This window comes from Etheostoma spectabile, chromosome 15 (assembly GCF_008692095.1).
Source record: "Etheostoma spectabile isolate EspeVRDwgs_2016 chromosome 15, UIUC_Espe_1.0, whole genome shotgun sequence".
NCBI classification, from domain to species: domain Eukaryota; kingdom Metazoa; phylum Chordata; class Actinopteri; order Perciformes; family Percidae; genus Etheostoma; species Etheostoma spectabile.
The window spans coordinates 2,455,677-2,474,436 of NC_045747.1; the positions used below are offsets into that span (position 1 = coordinate 2,455,677).

General features: G+C 42.0%; 4 protein-coding genes and 1 non-coding gene across 5 annotated transcripts in view; 4 read left to right on the top strand and 1 right to left on the bottom strand.

Annotated features, from left to right (window-relative positions):
- The window catches only part of rangap1a (RAN GTPase activating protein 1a), a 21,801-nt gene extending 10,395 nt beyond the window's left edge, over positions 1-11,406 (top strand). Inside the window, exon 16 of the mRNA XM_032537251.1 lies at positions 11,379-11,406. The gene's annotated coding sequence lies outside the window, so the exon portion shown is untranslated. The remainder of the gene's footprint in view (positions 1-11,378) is intronic.
- Positions 707-8,577, top strand: chadla (chondroadherin-like a). The gene is made up of 11 exons (XM_032537246.1): positions 707-836; positions 1,245-1,403; positions 2,504-2,698; positions 2,829-2,984; positions 3,112-3,257; positions 4,198-4,436; positions 5,070-5,335; positions 6,195-6,531; positions 6,657-7,009; positions 7,469-7,635; positions 8,025-8,577. Exons 1-11 carry the CDS (start codon positions 777-779, stop codon positions 8,329-8,331), a joined length of 2,385 nt encoding a protein of 794 aa, XP_032393137.1. The 5' UTR covers positions 707-776; the 3' UTR covers positions 8,332-8,577.
- On the top strand, positions 8,844-8,915 carry trnaq-cug (transfer RNA glutamine (anticodon CUG)). Its single transcript has one exon. It is a non-coding gene; the product is annotated as a tRNA-Gln (tRNA).
- rbx1 (ring-box 1, E3 ubiquitin protein ligase) lies at positions 8,926-11,847 on the top strand. Its single transcript, XM_032537264.1, has 5 exons — positions 8,926-9,192; positions 10,214-10,292; positions 10,464-10,534; positions 11,460-11,545; positions 11,684-11,847. The coding sequence occupies exons 1-5, from the start codon at positions 9,115-9,117 to the stop codon at positions 11,694-11,696; spliced, it is 327 nt and encodes a 108-aa protein (XP_032393155.1). The 5' UTR covers positions 8,926-9,114; the 3' UTR covers positions 11,697-11,847.
- Positions 11,848-13,239: 1,392 nt separating this feature from the next.
- Positions 13,240-18,760, bottom strand: part of st13 (ST13 Hsp70 interacting protein) — an 8,908-nt gene continuing 3,387 nt past the window's right edge. The window contains exons 5-13 of the mRNA XM_032537259.1: positions 18,165-18,238; positions 17,878-17,944; positions 17,697-17,781; positions 17,389-17,499; positions 16,820-16,922; positions 16,595-16,711; positions 14,917-14,956; positions 14,502-14,590; positions 13,240-13,633 (exon numbers count right to left, since the gene is read on the bottom strand). Of these exons, the coding sequence (XP_032393150.1) occupies positions 13,499-13,633; positions 14,502-14,590; positions 14,917-14,956; positions 16,595-16,711; positions 16,820-16,922; positions 17,389-17,499; positions 17,697-17,781; positions 17,878-17,944; positions 18,165-18,238 (821 nt within the window). The 3' untranslated portion in view covers positions 13,240-13,498. The remainder of the gene's footprint in view (positions 13,634-14,501; positions 14,591-14,916; positions 14,957-16,594; positions 16,712-16,819; positions 16,923-17,388; positions 17,500-17,696; positions 17,782-17,877; positions 17,945-18,164; positions 18,239-18,760) is intronic.

Sequence of the window (18,760 nt, forward strand, 5' to 3'; positions counted from 1 at the left end):
GCATTAAGATCAATTTCCAAAAGATGTTTTTTTTATTTCTCTTTAAAATCAACTTTAGCATGGGTGTGTAAACTTTCTCAAGCCGCTGTGTGTGCGCCTGCTCCGCCAACTGAGCTAACCAGTGTTTGGTGTTTTTTTACCCCCAACGTCTCCTTCCAGGCAGCGGGGCAATGGTTATGTTTAGGTTTAGGGTTAGCTGCCTCTAGGCGACGTTGGTGGCAAAAACCATCGTGGAGCGAGCTAACCCGGCCACAAGGCGTACATGGTTTATCCCACAAGGGGAAATTTGCACCAGTGGAGAGATGTCATAGTGAAAAACAGACATGTGCATGAAAACTGAGCAACAGGACTCTTATAAATTTTAATGCAACAAAACTAGATTACCTTTATCCCTGCTCATTAAATTTATGGAAGAAAGTCATATGTTTTGTACATATATTTTGTTGTGTTCTTTTCTGATTTGTTTAGTGGCACTGGGGTTCAAAGAAGTATAAAGCCCAAATGTTACAAACCAAGAAGACTCAGTTTATCTCTTACATGTATCAACAAATACAGTTGCTCCCTTAGTTTCGGCCTCTTCACAAGACAGAAAATGTAAAGCCGAGGTGTTAATTCGCAGTGAGGGGGCTCAGGGATCAGGGGTCATCGTGAAAGAATTTCCCAAAGCCGTGTTTGTCTGCCTGCTGGGCTGGCAGTCGGTGCTGGACACACTCCGAGTGAAATTAAATAAAAGAGTCAGCGGCAGATAACTGAAGCCTGAACTGGCAGATTCACATATGTACCGCCTTCAGTCCTGTTACCACACAGGCAGTGACAGCCTGGCATTCTGCTTTAAGGTAAGCCGGTTCCTCACTATATCCTCCAGTCTGTTTTTGAGCTTAGACGTTTCAATTCAATTCAATTCAATAACAGTAACAGTTTTTCTGCTGATGAGCGAACACTGGGAAAGTTCTAGTGCAAATTTGAGATTTGGAAAAGTAAAAGTATTTGACACCCAACAATATGTTTTTATGTATTTCGAAATTAGAACAGCAGATAAGCAATGTCATTACAAGTAGTAGTCTGAACAGTTGATTATATATGTATTTAAAAAAAAGGCTGTTTAGTTCTCTAAACACCCAACTTTGGTTAAGCTTGTGCCTGATTACACATTCACTAAATGGTAAAGAGTTTCCTTGAGAGTTTCTTTCTTTCTTTCTTTTTTTTTTTTTTTAATTTATGCATATTTCTATTTTCTGGCACAGATGCTTTTCTTCTCTGCTGCGGCCGCCTTGCTGGTTTTAGCGCCGAGTTCACTCGTTGAAGCAGGCAAATGTCCCAGAGCGTGCAGCTGTGACAGCACCAAGCTCACGGTCACCTGTGTTGGCAAGAACCTAACGGAAATCCCCCCGACTGTAGAGGAGGTGAGGAATTCAAATCTAAAGTGTTTGAGGAAAAAACACTGAAGTGCTCACATCATGTTTTTTGGATTTGCCCCTTTTGTTCACTGTTAAAATAAATATCTTTTTTGTGCATGTAGTAGGTTTACAAAGTGAAAAAGCCCAAAGTCCCCCCCCCCAAACAGAAAACACAAACTGCTCCAAACTGCTCTGTTGTAGTCCAGTCTTTACTCCCATGACAACGCTGCGTCACTGTGTAACACACGTTATAATGCTCACCTAGCTGCTAGCATGGCACGCCCTCATACTCTGCTTCTGACTGGCTAGTAGTCCTTACCTAGCTGCTGCGCATGTGCGACTCCCAACAAAGATGGAATAGAAGTGAGATGCCTCACTCTGAAGCTAAAACAGAGAGTTCAACACACAGGGTGAAAAGAGGAGCTGCAGCAATGTGCGCTACAACAAAAATATGTTTTTTGTGAAAATGAAACCGTGTTAACATTTTTGGAAATAACCTTTGAATACAATTATGAACCTGAAAATGAGCATGAAATGAGCACTTTAATGGCAGCTGTTGACTATTTGGTGCATTTCAGATTAGGTAAATGTTCTATATCCTTGATGTTCCACTTCCAGGATTGTTGGAATTTTAAATTTGGTGGATTTCTGAGGACTATCGTTAACTGCTCCTCAGATCTCTGCGGGGTTAATCCAGACCGCTAGCTAGACTATCTGTCCAATCTAAGTTTTCTCTCTTGTGGCTCTGTGCGGAGTTTGGTGCAGCCCATGAAGATTCTGATTGGTTTAAAGAAATGCCAATAAAACAGACCACTTTTCCTCCCATCCCCGAATGCCATGTGGAGTAGCCTGGACCCTTCTTCAGCGTGGTTTAGAGGAGGGTCTGGCAGAGACTGGGTAAATGTACAAACACTTTTATAAGACCTCTTGCATGCCTTTCATTCTGTTGGATAGCTATGAAGGAAAACAGGAGATTAATGTTTTGCACAGGGGTCAACAGCAAACGTATTGTTCTTTTCACTGGCAGAGCGGCCACACCCCCCCCCCCCACTGTGCATCACCCCTGCCTCAGATACATCCTTTGTTCCGTTTTATCGCTCTAACAGATTACAGTGAAACTAGACCTGAGGAACAACAACCTGCAGGTGCTGCCCAGGGGGGCGTTCATCCTCACACCCTACCTCACCCACCTCAACCTGCAGCGCTGCAACATCATCAAGGTGAAGGAAGGCGCTTTCCGGACCCTGGGACGCCTGGTCTCCCTAAATTTGGCCTACAACAAAATCAATGTCCTCTATCAGGTAAGAGAACAGAACTGCAACACCGAGACCGAGTTGAGTTGGTCTTGGCTGTTGAAACATTCAGACAGTACGAGGTTATCTCATTTTCCCTTTCCCTCCCTATGTACCTCCTACCTCTGACCCGATGCAGGAGTCTTTTGACGGCCTCTCCTCCTTGAAGGAGCTGCATCTGGACCATAACCGTGTGGAAGAGATCCAGCCTGGAGCCTTCACACAGCTCGGATTCCTCAACATGCTGGCCCTCACCCACAACCAGCTAGTTTACATCCCTAACATGGCCTTCCAGGTACTTATTGAATAAAGGCTTTTCTTTCATCACAAAATGCAAAATGCTGCTGCACACACATACTGTTCACACAATGAATGATTTTGTTTGGCAATATGATCCCCCAGCAATCTGACTCCTCTTCCAGGGCCTGAACAACATCAAGAGGCTTCGTCTAAGCCATAACTCCCTGAACAACTTGGACCACGAGGCCTTCGCTGGACTGTTCACCCTGAGCCGCCTCAGCCTGGACCACAATGAGCTGCAGTTCTTCCCCACTCAGACCATGACCAGGTGGGACCATCTGAAGGATTATTGTGGGCATTATACAGGTGTTATTCTAATATTCTAATAGAAAACAATGCTTATGACTTCTCAGTAGAAGAATGGAACAAATGTCACCACTTTTTCCTAACTAGAGGGGAGATAATTTTGGCCAACAAACCTGATTGTGTTATCGCTGCCCAGTACAAGACCAGAAAGAGAAATAAAACTGGGATTGTCACTTTGATTTCCCCCTTACTGACAGAAATTAATCTGTCCTTTTTGTTAACACCCATTGCATGTCAGAGAAGAGGGAGCTGTTGCTCTTCTTGAGTTTTCTTCTATTTTGTTCTAATTAAAACAGTTTTTATTATCTTATCCAAATTGGGGGGCAAAGGAGTGTGTTCTCTCCCCTCTGATTTGTGATTCAGAGCTATATGAATAAAATTGACTTTATTTGACCTGAATCAGTGCAATATAATTTGTTGCCACTCTGCGCCTAGGGATGGCAATGTCGGTCGGTCCAGACTAAAATATCTATTAGATGGGTTGTCAGCCAATACTGTTAGAGATTCACATAACCCAGAACATAAAGCCTACTGAACGTTAATACCTTGACCTCCTCTGCATGGTGACATTTTTTGGCTTTTTGTCAAATTTTGTAAAAACTGTTAGATCTATTGCTATGGAATTACAGACGTTCATGGTCCCCAGAGGATTGAGACTACTGTGTTCACATGACTTTGCTTCCAGTGCCACTATGAGGTTGACATTTTTGGTTTTTTAGTGACATGCCCTTGATGTAGATTGATGTAGAAACACACTATTTCAGATACGGTTTTTCATTTGTTTTGTTTTAAATGTTTAGCTTTGGTTATTAGATATACAGTAAATAATTAGAGGGAAGAAATGTCAAACGGCAGGTCATTTGTCATTCAACTTGTGACTTTATGCTCCTCTCTTTGTAAAGACCCCCAGAGGTCACGCGCCTGGACATGAGCCACAACCCCATGACCTACCTCGGGGAGGAATCCGTCTCCATGGCGAAGCTTACACACCTCTATCTTGACCACATGGCCCTTCAGGACCTGTCTGATCAGGCTTTGTCCCGCGCCCCCCGCCTCTCCCATTTGGACCTCAGCCACAATCAGCTTCGTTACCTGGAGCCATTCTCGGGCCCCGAGGAGCTGACCAGCCTCAACTTGACAGGTAGGCTACCACTCTGTTCTGACATTTTTGATTGACATAAAATCAGGGGCGGAGCCATCCCTTGCAAACATTTGATGCTCAGCCCAAACCTAGACGGGGTCTGGGCACATACTCCATTTATGGCAGCTTTTCCCACTATTTTTCAAGCTATTTTAATTGGACTGGAATGTCTAGAAAGCTGCACATCATTTGGGAAAAGAAGAAGAATCATCCTGTAGAGCCTACATCCGATTTGTATCTAATTGTTCTTTGACTGACTTCATCATTTTGAAACCAGAACACAAGAAATGTTAAGGACTAATTTTCACTCCTGCCCCCTAAAACGAAGCAAAAAAACTGTCTGATTTTTGAGTTAAAAAGTAGGGAAGGAATTTGGCATATACTTAATAATAAATTATAATAATGGGGCGTTATTTCCCTAGTAGTAGAAATGTTGCTCCATGGATTTGCCGGTCCAGTCAGAGAAACTTGGGAAATAACAAAAAGCTAAAGTTATTTTAAAACCTTAACATATTTGGGGCTTTTGACAAGACATTTGAACCACGAACCACGAAAGCGTTTGGCCCCTGACACAAATGGAGGATAATAACATACATATACAAGATTTCCTGATCATTACTTATTTTTTTAAAGGCAACCCAGTGTACTGTAACTGCTACATGCGGCCCCTGAGGGCGTGGGCGAGTGTCCGCGGTGTGAAGCTGCTGGGAGCCTGCGCTGGACCACCTCACCTCTCAGAGGAGCCGCTGCAGGCCGTGCTTCCTCTGGATCTGCGCTGCCGCAGCAGGGGGGGGGCACCGCAGGATGAGTTTGAGAAGGATGATGAGAGCACAGGAAGCATCCCACCCACAGCCAAACCCAAGCAGAAAGTCAAGTGTCCAGTTGACTGTGACTGTGATGTGAGTGTTTTACAGTGCACCTCCATTTGCTGCTTTGCTTCGCTCTGAACATACAGTGGGTGCAAAAGTCCCATTTTTAGATTGGGTTCCTACAATAACTGGACTGTCATTATAGGATATAAGGATCAAAGCTACAGTTTTTTTTTCATAATAGGCGTGCAAACTCACCGTACCCTACCCGCCCAGCACCTAAACCATTGTTTTCTATACTGCATTCTGGTTTTTAACCAGTGTTGAGCAAGTTACTTTTAAAAAGTAATCAGTTACTAAAAAGTAGCTAAATTAGATACTCAGTTACAAATTATAATAGTAAGTAGTTACTTCAGAAAGCAACTAATGCGTTGCTTTCAAGTAACTTAAAATGGACTTAAAATACATGTGCATGTTCAATTATTTATGGTAAATCTGAGTATTATAATGACATGGACACTTAATACAATACATTAACAGAAACATTGTACACACATCTAAACTTTTTTAATGTTGCTGTGGGACAAAGTGAGACTATCCTCCAATCAAATGCCATGTACGTAGATATTATGTTTATATAAAGGATAACACAATAGATGTTTTGGAACTATTTATTTTCCTCAACCTCAGCCAATCATCAACATTTATCATCACGGCCCACTAACCAAGGAAGAAAAAAAGTCTTCGCCTGTCGGCTCAGAGATCAAATCAGTCTGATGAAAAAAATCAGCTTCAATTATAGTAATGTGCCGCTTTTTTTTGGGCAGTAACTATGACAGCGTTATTAGGATGGGAAGAGTAATCAGTTAGATTACTCATTACTGAAAAAAAGTAACGCCGTTATTTTTATAATGCCGTTATTCCCATCACTGTTTTTAACCCTCCCTAGATTGAAGCCCAGCACGCCACATGTGAGGGTCGGGGTCACACCAAAGTCCCACGAGGCTTCCCCACTAAGACACAGCTGCTTGACCTCCGCAGCAACCACTTCCACCACCTTCCTGCCAACAGCTTCCCAGGCACCAGCCAAGTTGTTTCTCTTCACCTGGAGTTGTGCAAAATCCACGAAATCGAAGGTGGTGCCTTTCGGGGAATGAAAAACCTGTTTTATTTGTATCTTTCTGACAATGACCTCACATCCTTGGACCCCGGAGCCTTTGCTGGAGCCCCAGAGCTCAACTACGTTCACCTGGAAGGGAACCGACTAATACAGTTCCCCGGATCAGGTGGGTGGTTAGTCCAGTCAAGTGTGGCTGTATGGACATTACAAGAATTTACACTGTATATACAGTATGTGTTTAAAGAAAACAGAAAAAAAGACATTTTCTGTCTCTTTGTGTCTCTCTTGTAGCTCTGGCACTCTTACCAAGTCTTTTTGTGTTACACTTGGAGCGAAATGCCATCTCCAAACTGGAGCCCACTAGTTTGCTGTCCTCAGTAACACCTAAACTTCAGGAACTTTACTTGACCAACAACACCGTAACTGCTATTGCTAAAGGTGCACTGGACTCTGCTTTTCTCCGTACACTTCATCTGGATTCAAATCAGCTGACTGAGATGCCTACCCAGGCTCTGTCCGAGGCCTCTACCCTGGAGGAACTCAACCTGTCTCAGAATTCGATTCGCTGGGTGGGACCAAACGCATTCAAGCCCCTTTCTCACAGTCTGAAGAGGCTTTACATGGACCAGATGGGCATGAAGAAGGTACAAGAAGTCTTTTTGTGTAAGCCAACAAGACAACAAGTGTCATGTTATTATTAATTGTAGAAATATGTGGACAACAAGTAGCAAAAATTACTCTTTGAAGCATGTCTTCTGAGTGTATGCTTGTTGCCATTTTGTAAGTAGTTGGAGTCTGAAAATCCAAATGAAGGTTAAAGGGTGGGAAGGAAGTCTAAGTCTGAGACTAATGCACGTGTGCCCCAAATATAACTAAGACGACCTAAGACATATTTTTTAAGTGAATTATCATCTTGCGGAAACAAGATTCTAACAATAGGAAAAACACCTGCCTTCACATCAGGCTGTGAAGTCTGTGTGTGACTATATGGGAATTTAAGTATTGGATTAATATTATTCTCAACACTGAGACCATGTTAATGCTAACTAGTCAAAAAGCAGGACTCATTGCTGATCAGCTCTTTAAATGATGCCACCGTCCAGATGTCCAGGGACGCTCTGGCAGGGCTGGGCCCAGGACTGAGGGCTCTGACTGTGAGAGGAAACCAGCTGGAGGATCTTCCTGACCTGAGCCCCCTCACCGGCCTGCAGGTGGTCGACCTGCGGGACAACCCCCTGCTGTGTGACTGTCCTCTGCTGCCGCTACGCAGGTCAGTCCAGAGTTTACCTGATATTAGGACTAGGATTGGGCATGTTTTTCTCCCATCCCAGAATGCTGTATGGACTCGCCAGACCCTCTTCCGCATTACTGTGGAGGAAGGTCCGGCAATATGAGACCAGGGCTATGCAAATCATTTGGAGGAAAACATATTGTTTCCATTTTTTTAATGCCTTAAGCTGTTATTAGCAAATTAAGTGAACCTTTAAAAAAAATTGTTATGGCAGGAGAGTGGCACAGTTGGTAGTAAGTTTGTGAACTTTCATCACTGCTGCTGAAGTGTTTTTGAGTAACACCTAGGTCCTAGATTGGTAACTGTTATCAAAAGCTACATTATTGACAACACGTATTTGACTGTGCTTGTTTCCCTCTGTCTCTCAGGTGGATGGAGAATGTAAGTTTGGAGGTGATCGCCACCTGTGGTCACCCTCCTGAGATCAGAGGTCAGAATGTCAGGGACGTCCTTGTGTTCACGTCCTGCCCAGAAAACAGCGCTCCTCCAGACGAGAGGGTTGTTGTGGCCCAGACACCTCCAAATGTTAAGAAACCCAAAGCCAGCCTCTCGAAGGAACTTGGAGTCAAAAATAGGCCTGCAAAGCCCAAAGCTAAACTACCCAAGCCAACCAAGAACAAGCCTCAGAGGAAACATGTGGCACCAAAAGGGATAAAGAACAAGAAGACACTGTAATACGTGAATTTAACAAATTAAAAGTGTGACCATGTTTCAAAATTAAACTCCTTATTATTATTGTGTGGAATTTACATGCTCTATTATACTATACTATCTGGGCATTATAAACACAGCAAAGCACAGAAGGAAAAGAAAAGAAAGAAGCAACCTGAGTACCCAGTCTATTCTCAGCCTTCTCAATCCTGCAAGAGATATACATTGTTGGGATTTGTTTGACAGATAGAGAACATAACCACATCTCTGACACAGTAAAGATTGTCTAATTCAGTTCAGAGTGTCAGGTCTAAAAGAAAAACAGTACAGTGAATAATGAGTAATAAATAATCAACATTTAATAATATTATACATAAAGGTAATGTAAAGGTGATATCTGGTCGTTTGTGTGTTTTATAAGAGCTACACTACAGTGTACTCCTGCCAGTCACAATTATCTGCTCTATGAATCTGCTCAGGTCAAAGCGTATTTACATAACTATATATTCTCTAGGATTAATACAGCTTCATCATAGGGTTCCATGGTGTAATGGTTAGCACTCTGGACTCTGAATCCAGCGATCCGAGTTCAAATCTCGGTGGAACCTGACTTTTTGTTTTTATTTTCAATGCACTCTCCACTTTATGTTTTCAAGCAACATAACATAATCAGTTCAGAATGAGAAAATCATGACACAAGCGACTAAAACAAATGGTTCAATAAGAGCTACAACAGCAAACTACTACAACGGAAATTGATGTTCTTCTTCCGGGTAAATAAACTCGTCACAAACTTCTCCTTTCAAGATGGCAGCAGCTATGGATGTAGATACGCCAAGCGGCACAAACAGTGGAGCCAGCAAAAAGCGATTTGAAGTAAAGAAGGTATGGTTGAATAAAGTAACTTGGTGTCGTGGCGTAGAGGGATTGTATAATCTGCCAGGTGCCACAAATGGCCCTAACTCAGCTCACTGCTACTAATTAGATAGCATACTTTCCGTTAGCATTTTAGCGCTAGCTAACTCTACCGTTACGACAGTAGCTAATTTAAGCTAGCTGTTAGCCTCAAACAGGGCATGAATTTGCACTTCGCTTTTGGGGAATCGCAGAAAATTGTGATGGGGATGTAATAGTGATCACCAACCCTCATCACAATGTAGTTAATCAACGGAACAGAAACGCCTTCCCGATGTTAAGATTAAACCCTACGTAAAGTTAAAAAAAACAAAGCTCTTAACTCTGGGAGCTAAGTTAGCTTAGCTAAACCGCATTTCCGGAGATTGATTTCCCATTAATACGAGCCTAAACCTGAAGGTATTGTAACGCTGCCAACTAATTAACGTTAAATGTTATAAGAACATTTTGGGAACCCAGCTTTCAAGGTTGCGTTCATTAATCAACGTCAGCTGTCGTTAGTTAAGGTTTTGTAATGGTACGACACAATATTAAAATTATATTTCAGTGACAGCACTGTCAAGTTTTTTTTTTTTTTTTAATTTTTATTGTACTTTATAAATCCCACAAGGGGAAACTACACTTTACACTCTGTTGTTATTACACACATTACAAACCGGCCGGAATTACACACACATGCTCAGGACCTACACATGCACTAATGGAGAGATGTCAGAGTGAGGGGGCTGCCCAGGGAAAGGCACCCCGACCAGTTGGGGGTTCGGTGCCTTCAGGTGGGGTGGGCCTGATCACAGGCAATGAAATAAAATGACCTACCTTAAAGAAGAAGGCCCACTAGTGACAGGACAACTTACCAAAATACCTGATCATATTTTGCATCTAAAAACTAAATGTAGTGCGAAGTTGTCATTAAATGTCTTTTATTCTGTGTCATCTGAAGTGAAAGTGTGGGTCAGGTAATATTTGTTTGTGATTCCGATTTCCCAACCAGTGGAATGCAGTGGCACTGTGGGCCTGGGACATTGTGGTGGATAACTGTGCTATCTGTCGGAACCACATCATGGATCTCTGTGAGTTCACTGTCAAGCAGTTTGGGACTTTCTCCTTTTGATACAAATTGAACTGTGAATAACTAATGAATTGGTCGGGGACAGCAGCTGTGAAATTGCACATCAACAACAAGTTGAAGTGACATGATGTCAGCTTTGAAATTGTTGACACATTTCTCCCTCCCCCATCAGGTATAGAGTGCCAGGCCAACCAAGCTTCTGCAACCTCTGAGGAGTGCACTGTAGCCTGGGGTGTCTGCAACGTGAGTCTCCATACTCTAACTTATGTCACTTATCAGGTCAATAGTGGTTTTGTTGGCAAAAATATTTCCCAAGTGAAAGCTTTCTCTGTCTCTGGGGATATCTTATGTAACATGGCCATTGTTTCTGGAAAAGTGTGTTTTTAAAATGTAACTTTAAATCTTGAAAACACAAGACAAACAGAGAGATGGAGATGGATATCTCAAATCCTTTTGCATATACAACCCAAACTGTATGCATGGCTAGATATGAGCTTAGTTAGAGATCCCAATTTAAATATCTTTGACCATGTAATTTCGGAGTTTGATCAAAAGATGATTATTCAAATCGAGAAGCATTTCTTGAGAAAATTCAAGTGATTGCTGTAAACATGAGCATAAGACCATATTACAGGGCTTTGACTCAACAAATCCACGCTAACATGATCCCGTTAATTCTCATCCTGCAAAAAATTTGGTTTTTCGAAAAAGTAAGCGGATTGAGTGATTGAGATTAGAATAAGAGTGCTGCAAAATGAGCAGGGAATCAAAATGATGATCCATGGTCAGTGTGTGACTGTATGATGGCAGCACAATGTTTAAACTGTTATACAAACCTTTTATAGTAAAAGGATTGGGATATTGCATTATTCCCAACTTGTTCTTGTAGTTTATTCCTATTATTTCATGTATATTGTATCCTAGTATTGCATTTATATTATGTGCTGTGAGACTGATTTTGCTGCTGCAACACTAATTTCCCATTTTATTGGGATCAGTAAATATGTCTTTAATCTAACAAGTTTCACACACACACACGCACGCACACACACACACACACGCGCACACGCGCACACACGCACACACGCACACACACACACACACACACACACACTCTAATTTTTTGATTGATGTGCATTTCTACCCGGTTTGTTTCTTCCTTTCCCAGCATGCCTTCCATTTCCACTGTATTTCCCGCTGGCTGAAAACCAGACAGGTGTGCCCTCTGGACAACAGGGAGTGGGAGTTTCAGAAGTGAGTATCAGTACTTGTAAATTTAAGTGTAGCACAGATGCGTGGCTTTGGGGAAATGTCTGGATTATTGTAACAAAGTAGTGAATATTTCTTGAACTGAACACAGTATGTCCTTTCTCTCTCTCCCGTGTTTTCCAGATACGGACACTAGCTGTATTACTGCTGACTTCTGTTCTTGGCTTCTACAAGTGACACCCTCACTGCTTCTGTTCCCTTCCGCTTGTAAGCCTAGTTGTTATTTTACACCCATGTCTTTGTGTTGGTATGTTGTAATTACACAAATAAACATTAATGTTGTCACATATCTTTTTTTACTGGTGCATGTAGTACAGATTATCTTTAGGGGTTTGACAGGTCAGTGTGCTGGCTTGTGAAGCAGGAAGGCCAGCTGCTAAATATAACAAGGTTTATCATTCACGTTGCAAGAAGTCTTTCACAACTTGATAAACTACATTTAGGTGGACAACATCTGTCTGAGGGGAATTTGCTTGGTCAGATCAGCTTTGACGCAGGGATTCAGGGCTTCATGAGAGCCAGACCCACCACGTATTAAAGAGCAGTAATCCTCTGTCTGAAAAACCGATCCCCTATGGGGATTAAGTGGCCTGCTGAGCCACTCTCCCTCTGGGCCTGATTTATACTGCAGCACCTGCAGGGACTCGCTTGTATATTCTGTTAGTGTTGGTCAGACGGAGGAGGGACTCGTTTTTGTGATTACATTTTTAAAACATTTAAAAAATAAAACTTAATTGATTGGACTGTTGTAGACAGGAAAGGGGGAGGACATGCAGCAAAGGGCCACAGGTAAGAATTAAACCCTGGGCCGCTGTAGTAGGGACGGAGCCTTGGTCCATCGGGCGTGTGTCTACCAGGGAGACCAACAATTTACTGTGGATGTTAATTGGCAGATTGTGGCTTGTGGAATTCCCCAAAACCAAGTTGTACCCCAATTTTAAGCACCCAGGCCTTTATGAAATGTTGATTTTGCCATTTTATTGACCAAACTATTGAGGGGAAAAACATTGGATTAATTGATAATGAAAATTGTTTTGTTACATTCTTTTAATGATTAAATCCCCAAAAAAGTTAAATTTGTCAAAATACAGAAAATGCCCACCACAATTAACACTGCCCTCAAAACTGTTTAATTGTAACCAACTACCTGGTTTAGTTAAACCAGGTTCATCAGTACGGGGAACGGTTTCTTCCAGTGAGGATATGAGATAAATACCCCAATTCTTTCATTTGACTATAAATCCACATCCAAGGTGCTGCTTCCAATTTGTTACTGGACCTTAAAAACCTAATATTGTGTCAGAGAGGTCCTCCTGGATGTTAATTTGCTAAAAATATGAACTTATTAAAGCTTTCTGGAACAGATAAACAGCAGTAAAAGAATGTACCGTAAAATCTGTCTGGTCTGTACAACTGAACTACAAAATAATCTCAAACCTGTTTTGATGCAACAGAGGTTTTATTATTGTGAATCATATTTTTCCAACAGGGTCAGACATCAAGATCAGCCTTTGTTGTTTTGTTTTTTTTGCATTTGTAATAACAGACCTGATTACAAAACGTGGCAACACAGAGTTCGGCTATGTTTGGAGAAAGAAAAGACCTAAACCATTACCAGTTATTGAAGGACTGTAAAAAATAACAAAAAAAATATTGTAAGCAGGAGCTTCCAGTTTAGCTTTTTCAGATACAGGTTAAGAAATGTCAACCTGCGGTTTAGTAAAGTCCCAGCTGAGACGAGTCAGTGGAGGTTATCGGACCTGACACCTAACCATCGGGTTGATTTGTTGGGACGTTGCTATGTGCTAACAGGCAGAATAAGAACATTTAAAAAAGTTGCCCCACTTTCTCTACATGACTCTAATTAACCCGTCACCTGCTCCCCTGTTTGATCTCTCCAGATTGTTTCACCATGTATCCTCTCGTCTTTGGTCCTGTCTATGGCTGTGGTGAAGCTCCAAATTTGGAACTCAGCTTGGTGACAAGCGCCATGATTTTGGGGTTGTTCTGGTACTTTGAGATGTTGGCCGGGTTCTGTGCCACATCCTGGAAGGCGGTCATCACCTCAGGGTCCTGGAGTTTAATATGGAACACAAACAGGGTCACCTTTATTCACATCCGCGTTAAAGACGTGGTGAAATGAAAAGCACATTTTTCCAAGTTCTAATGTTGGGTCAAGGTTAAAACTGCAGCTCTCCACTCGGTCGCACGGGCAACACATGTGCAGCACAGCCAACAGAAACGCTCGTTCTCTCCTGAATGACCTGTGATTGGCCAAAATCTCCCATCATGGCTAGATTATCAAAAGCCTGAAAACACAGCCAAGCTTAAGGTGCCAAGGTCTGGTTTTCTCTCACAACCCTTGAATTACACTGCGCTGAAAGATTATGAAGTTGTTGCCCAATGATGCCAAAATTAAAATGCCTACCACAGCTTTAGAAGTTGTGTACAGCTCTGTGTCTCTCCACAGCTCCATATCATTGAGGCCAAGCACAGGTGTTTTCTAACTTTGAGGACATGAACAACATCCCAGTTAGTTGGGTTGAGAGTAAGGAAAAAGGTTTGCCGCTCTGGATTTTCCACTTTTAATGGACAGGACAGCTAGGTGAGAGAGGAGGAAGACATGCATGAAACTGTCACAGGTCAGATTCAATCCCTGGACCTCCGCGTCAAGGCAGAAACTTAACTGTATGTGCGCCTCCTCTACCCCCTGATCCAACCCAGCCACAGGGGGTTTGTTACATTTGAATAGAGCCAGGTTAGCCATTCCCACTTGTTTCCAGTCTTTACACTAAGCTAATACATATACCATACAGACTTGAGAGTAGCATCAATCTTTTCTCATCAATCAATTCTCTTTGCGAGAAAGCGACTAAGCATATTTTACTAGAGTCATGGTACATAGCAGTGGAAGTGGTGGGGTTTTGAGCAGTTGAGTCACCTTCATGGCATTAAGCAGCTCAGGATCCTTCAGGAGTTCACCGAGACCAGGCATGCCAGCAGGGGCTCCGCCTGGGAATCCAGCAGGACCTGCAGAAAAACCTCCAGACTTATTAACTGTAGCAGCACATCAGTCTGATTAATCATTGAGGAATCCCTACTGAACAGACAAGTACTTTGTAATGTTGCAGGGTGGAGCTGAGGAAGGGTCCAAACTAATGACTCAATAAATATCTTCAAATGACAAAAAAAAGATCTGTCTCAGATCTTACAGCATACAATACACAATCAAATAAGTGTTTATAGAGTATGAATTATTTCCCACACGGTATTATCCATCTATTTGATTTGCCTATAATTTGAAGTGTTCATCTCGTCCCGTCCTGAAAAGAACGGGCTTGTTTCTCTTCTCCTACCTGGGAAGAATCCTCCTCCAAACTGTCGTCCTTCCTCCTCCTGTTAAAAGACAAAAGAATGGTACGAGTTTAATAGTACATACACTTAATACATTCAGTGGTTGTCATTAGCCTAACTAATGACTATCATTGTGAAAATATTAATCATATTTGCTTTGTGTTAAAAATAACAGATAAGAGTGTAGATGATGCCGTTCCCGATGGAGACGCAGCCTTGAGCTGCATGTTTTAGTCTGTGTGGCGAGTCAGAGAGCAATGGAACCTGTCGCCTGACCCCTTCACTATACAACAAATGTACAATCCTAGTTTAGCAAGGTAAACAAGTACAGCGTGATCTGCGGAGGCTCCGTTCACAGCTTTTGCCGTAGCTTACGCAAGTGGCCTGAAGTAGGGATCGACCGATAAGGATTTTTTTTGGTTTTAGTGCCGATACCGATATTTACCCCCCCCCCCATCAGCCTTAGCCGATGACGATACGGGCTGCCAATTTTCTTTAGCCGATACTGCTTTTGCTCCCTCAATTTACATCATAAAAATGTAAACCCTGCCACACTGGATTTGTTTTCGGAATCTGCTCTGCCATTTCTTTAAATTAATAATAAACAAAAACACAGATCAGTGTCACTTCTGCAATCATCTTACATTCATATCACCCAAATGATGTGTGTAATGTGCATCATATGGCTGGGTGCACTGCATATGGTGCAAGGGTAAAAGGCTTTTATCAACCTCTACAACAGCCTTGATTATGCATTGCTTGCTGACATAAGACATAATCAGGTCATCACAAAATATAGTTTGTCAACACATTTAAATCATTTATAAAAAAATAAAAAAAACTGAAAAGTAGCCATTGAAATAAAGTGCTTGATTTGTAATTTAAGTGAAGGTGTGTGCATCAACCACGTTAGGAGAATGGCAAAGCTGGCGTGTGTGTGGAGTCTGTGGCGGCGATTAGCTTCGGTGCGAGTATCGACTCCAGAGGCATAATGGGAGAAACAAAATGTCTCCCCTGTGCTTTCTGACCACGGTGGAAAATCTGTATCAGGAAAAGTTAACCCTCTCCTCGATTTCCTGTTTATGGAGAAGGAGAACCCAGGAATGAGTCGGGGGGGGAAATGCAATGTTACCGTGCCGCGGCTGAGTAATGCGAGTCCCCCGCAACGTGTGGTTACATTTTTTGAGAGGACCCTGTGGCATAGGGTTCGTGTCTTCACACACCTACGTACGTAGCCGTACAGCGTAGACTTAACGCAGAAGCATAACCCGCGCTTTAGACATGGATTATTTAAGCTGCAATGTAACCTGCAAACGTTAGCATGTCCAGCTATCTAGCTTAGCGTAGAACCCAACGTTACTTCAAGTCCAAGGAGTATTTCCTTCTACATTATTTTGTCGGGTTACACGTTTTGTATAAGCTTGTCAGGTGCAGTAACAGTAGCTAAGGGGGGTGGAGCTTAGCAGACGCCAGATGTTCCTTTTGGGCTACCAAGGTGGGAAAACCATGGACACCAGCGTGTTCAGCTGCAACTTACAGTGTATTTATAAGCTTTTATTAACTAACTTGATTATGTTAGTATGATGTTACAGTTGACTGTGTAGGAAGAATAGTTCAACTTTAAGAGACATTTGTTATATTTTTGTAAGTTGGAACATGGCAATCCCCACAGCATCTCACCCTCTGAGCCCGTGCATGCTCCTCTCTGGCTTTCTTTATCCGCTCTTGTTTCTGCTTGACATCCCTTTCTTCTCTCTTACGCTCGTATTTGCGTCTGTGCTCAATGATTTTGTTAGCCTGAAAAAGAAAAACACATTAAAGTAACATACCTGCTTTACGGTTAGTACAAAAAAAAAGAAAGTAAAAAGACACTTTTTTTATTCCTCCTTTTCTCTTGCATTATACCTTAGGCTGGACCTCCTTCAGCATTACACTGGCGTCCTCGTCATAGTCCAGTTTACAAGCTGTGGCCAGGTCCTTGGCTGCCTCCTCCCAGTGGCCCAGCAGCCTGCAACCCACGTACACACACATTTCATGTTATACAGGTTCATTGAATGTCACACTGTGAGATCGGTTTAATAGAATCAACAAAAACATGGTTGAACATTATTCAAAAATAGTGCTTACAACGGGAATTCTGTCATTTCATGCCGGTTTATTTTTGTTAAGAATCCAGCTGCACTGTGGTCTTCCTGTATGCAATTACCTGCCTGGCTCGACACATATGCTCGCGTATTGCGTAAAAAAAAAAAAAAAGGAAATAGGAGCTTTCTGGGAAAGCTAAAAATAGAGCAGTGAATTGGGAGCTTAACCCAATGTAAAAGATATTCCACATTTTTTAGCAGTTAGTTAGCTCAGCTGATTAAATATTAAATGCCAGTTGTCAAACAACATGAGGTGTGTCCTACTTCAAGTGTGTACACTGAGGGTTTGGTTATGTCACGCAGGCGTAAAGGTGTTAAATAGAAGTGTACCTGTGAGCTTTTCCCCTCCACTTGTACGGCTGTGCAGAGTCTGGGTTGATGCTGATGGCTCTGTCACAGTCTCTTATGGCTGCATTGGGTTTCTGCATCTGGATAAAGACACTGACACAAACAGGACAACTGACTACACTCAGTTATTCATAACAGACACTGTAACAGGAGTCAGAAAGGCAAGAAGACACCATTTAAAAAGCTCTTAAATATAACTTATTCTTTTGAGGAATCACAGTTGCTTGGCTTAATGATACTTTAATGATCTGCCGTGGATAACCGGAATAAAAGACACCAAGGACTCTCACCTCGCCCTCTTGGCGTACATGATGGCTACGCAGGGGTTCAGCTTGATGGCTTCAGTAAAAAGATCCAGAGCTTTTTGCAGATCACCTATAAGAGAAAAAAAAAATGGATACCAGTCTTTTGAGAGTCTTTCCATTAACCTAATCAGTCTGCATTCCCCTTCTGAACTAAACATCAACCTACCTTCTCCAAGAGCGTCAATGGCCGCCATCTTCTTCTCACTGGCCTGGTCCATCATCTCCTCTGTGACCTGGGGAAATGTGTGGACACAGATGGTCAAACTAAAAATATTATTTCCCAGGATGGAATCTTCCATATTTTATTAAATTTCAAGTTCATTTTTTTGCTTTATCATTAAAAAATAGATTGGATGCCTGAATAACACGGGACTTTAAATATCCTGAGAGAATAGGCTTTGAATTTTGTTTGCATGATAATTGATAAAATATAGACAAGCTTAAGATTTTTACCTCAGTGTTTTCAAACTCTCCCATGTCCTGTGGTTCATCAGTGTCTGGTTCGATCACTCCGTCTTTGTCTATTTCTGAAAAATATCCAACATATACAGTGAGCTCTTGTGACACAGAAACAATATGACTTTGAAAGCCTGATTTACCAGACTCTTCACAGTAAGGAAGTAGCGGTAATAAGATACATGTAAGGTACATTTTAGAACCATTTTGCTCTGAGAAATATATGCTTATTTGCAAAGAGTTATGAGAAGATTGATACCACTCTCGTGTCTGAACTGTAAATATGAAGCGGGAGTCAGCAGCCTCGTGGTCTCACTTTAGCATGCGATAGGAAACAGCTCAGTTCAGTCACTTTATTATGCCAAATGTGAAACTTGATATGCAAGTACAAGTTAAAAAAAGAAACACCACAATGTATCACCACTGGAGCAAAATAAATCTACATTATATGTGCAAATTAAGCAGTTACTGCACATGGGACCAATGAGTTTATCATCCTATTGGTCTTGAACCGGGGTACTCTAAATTAGAGCCCGACCGATAAAGGAATTTTAAGGACAATATGATATTTGGTTATTTAAAAATCTGATAGA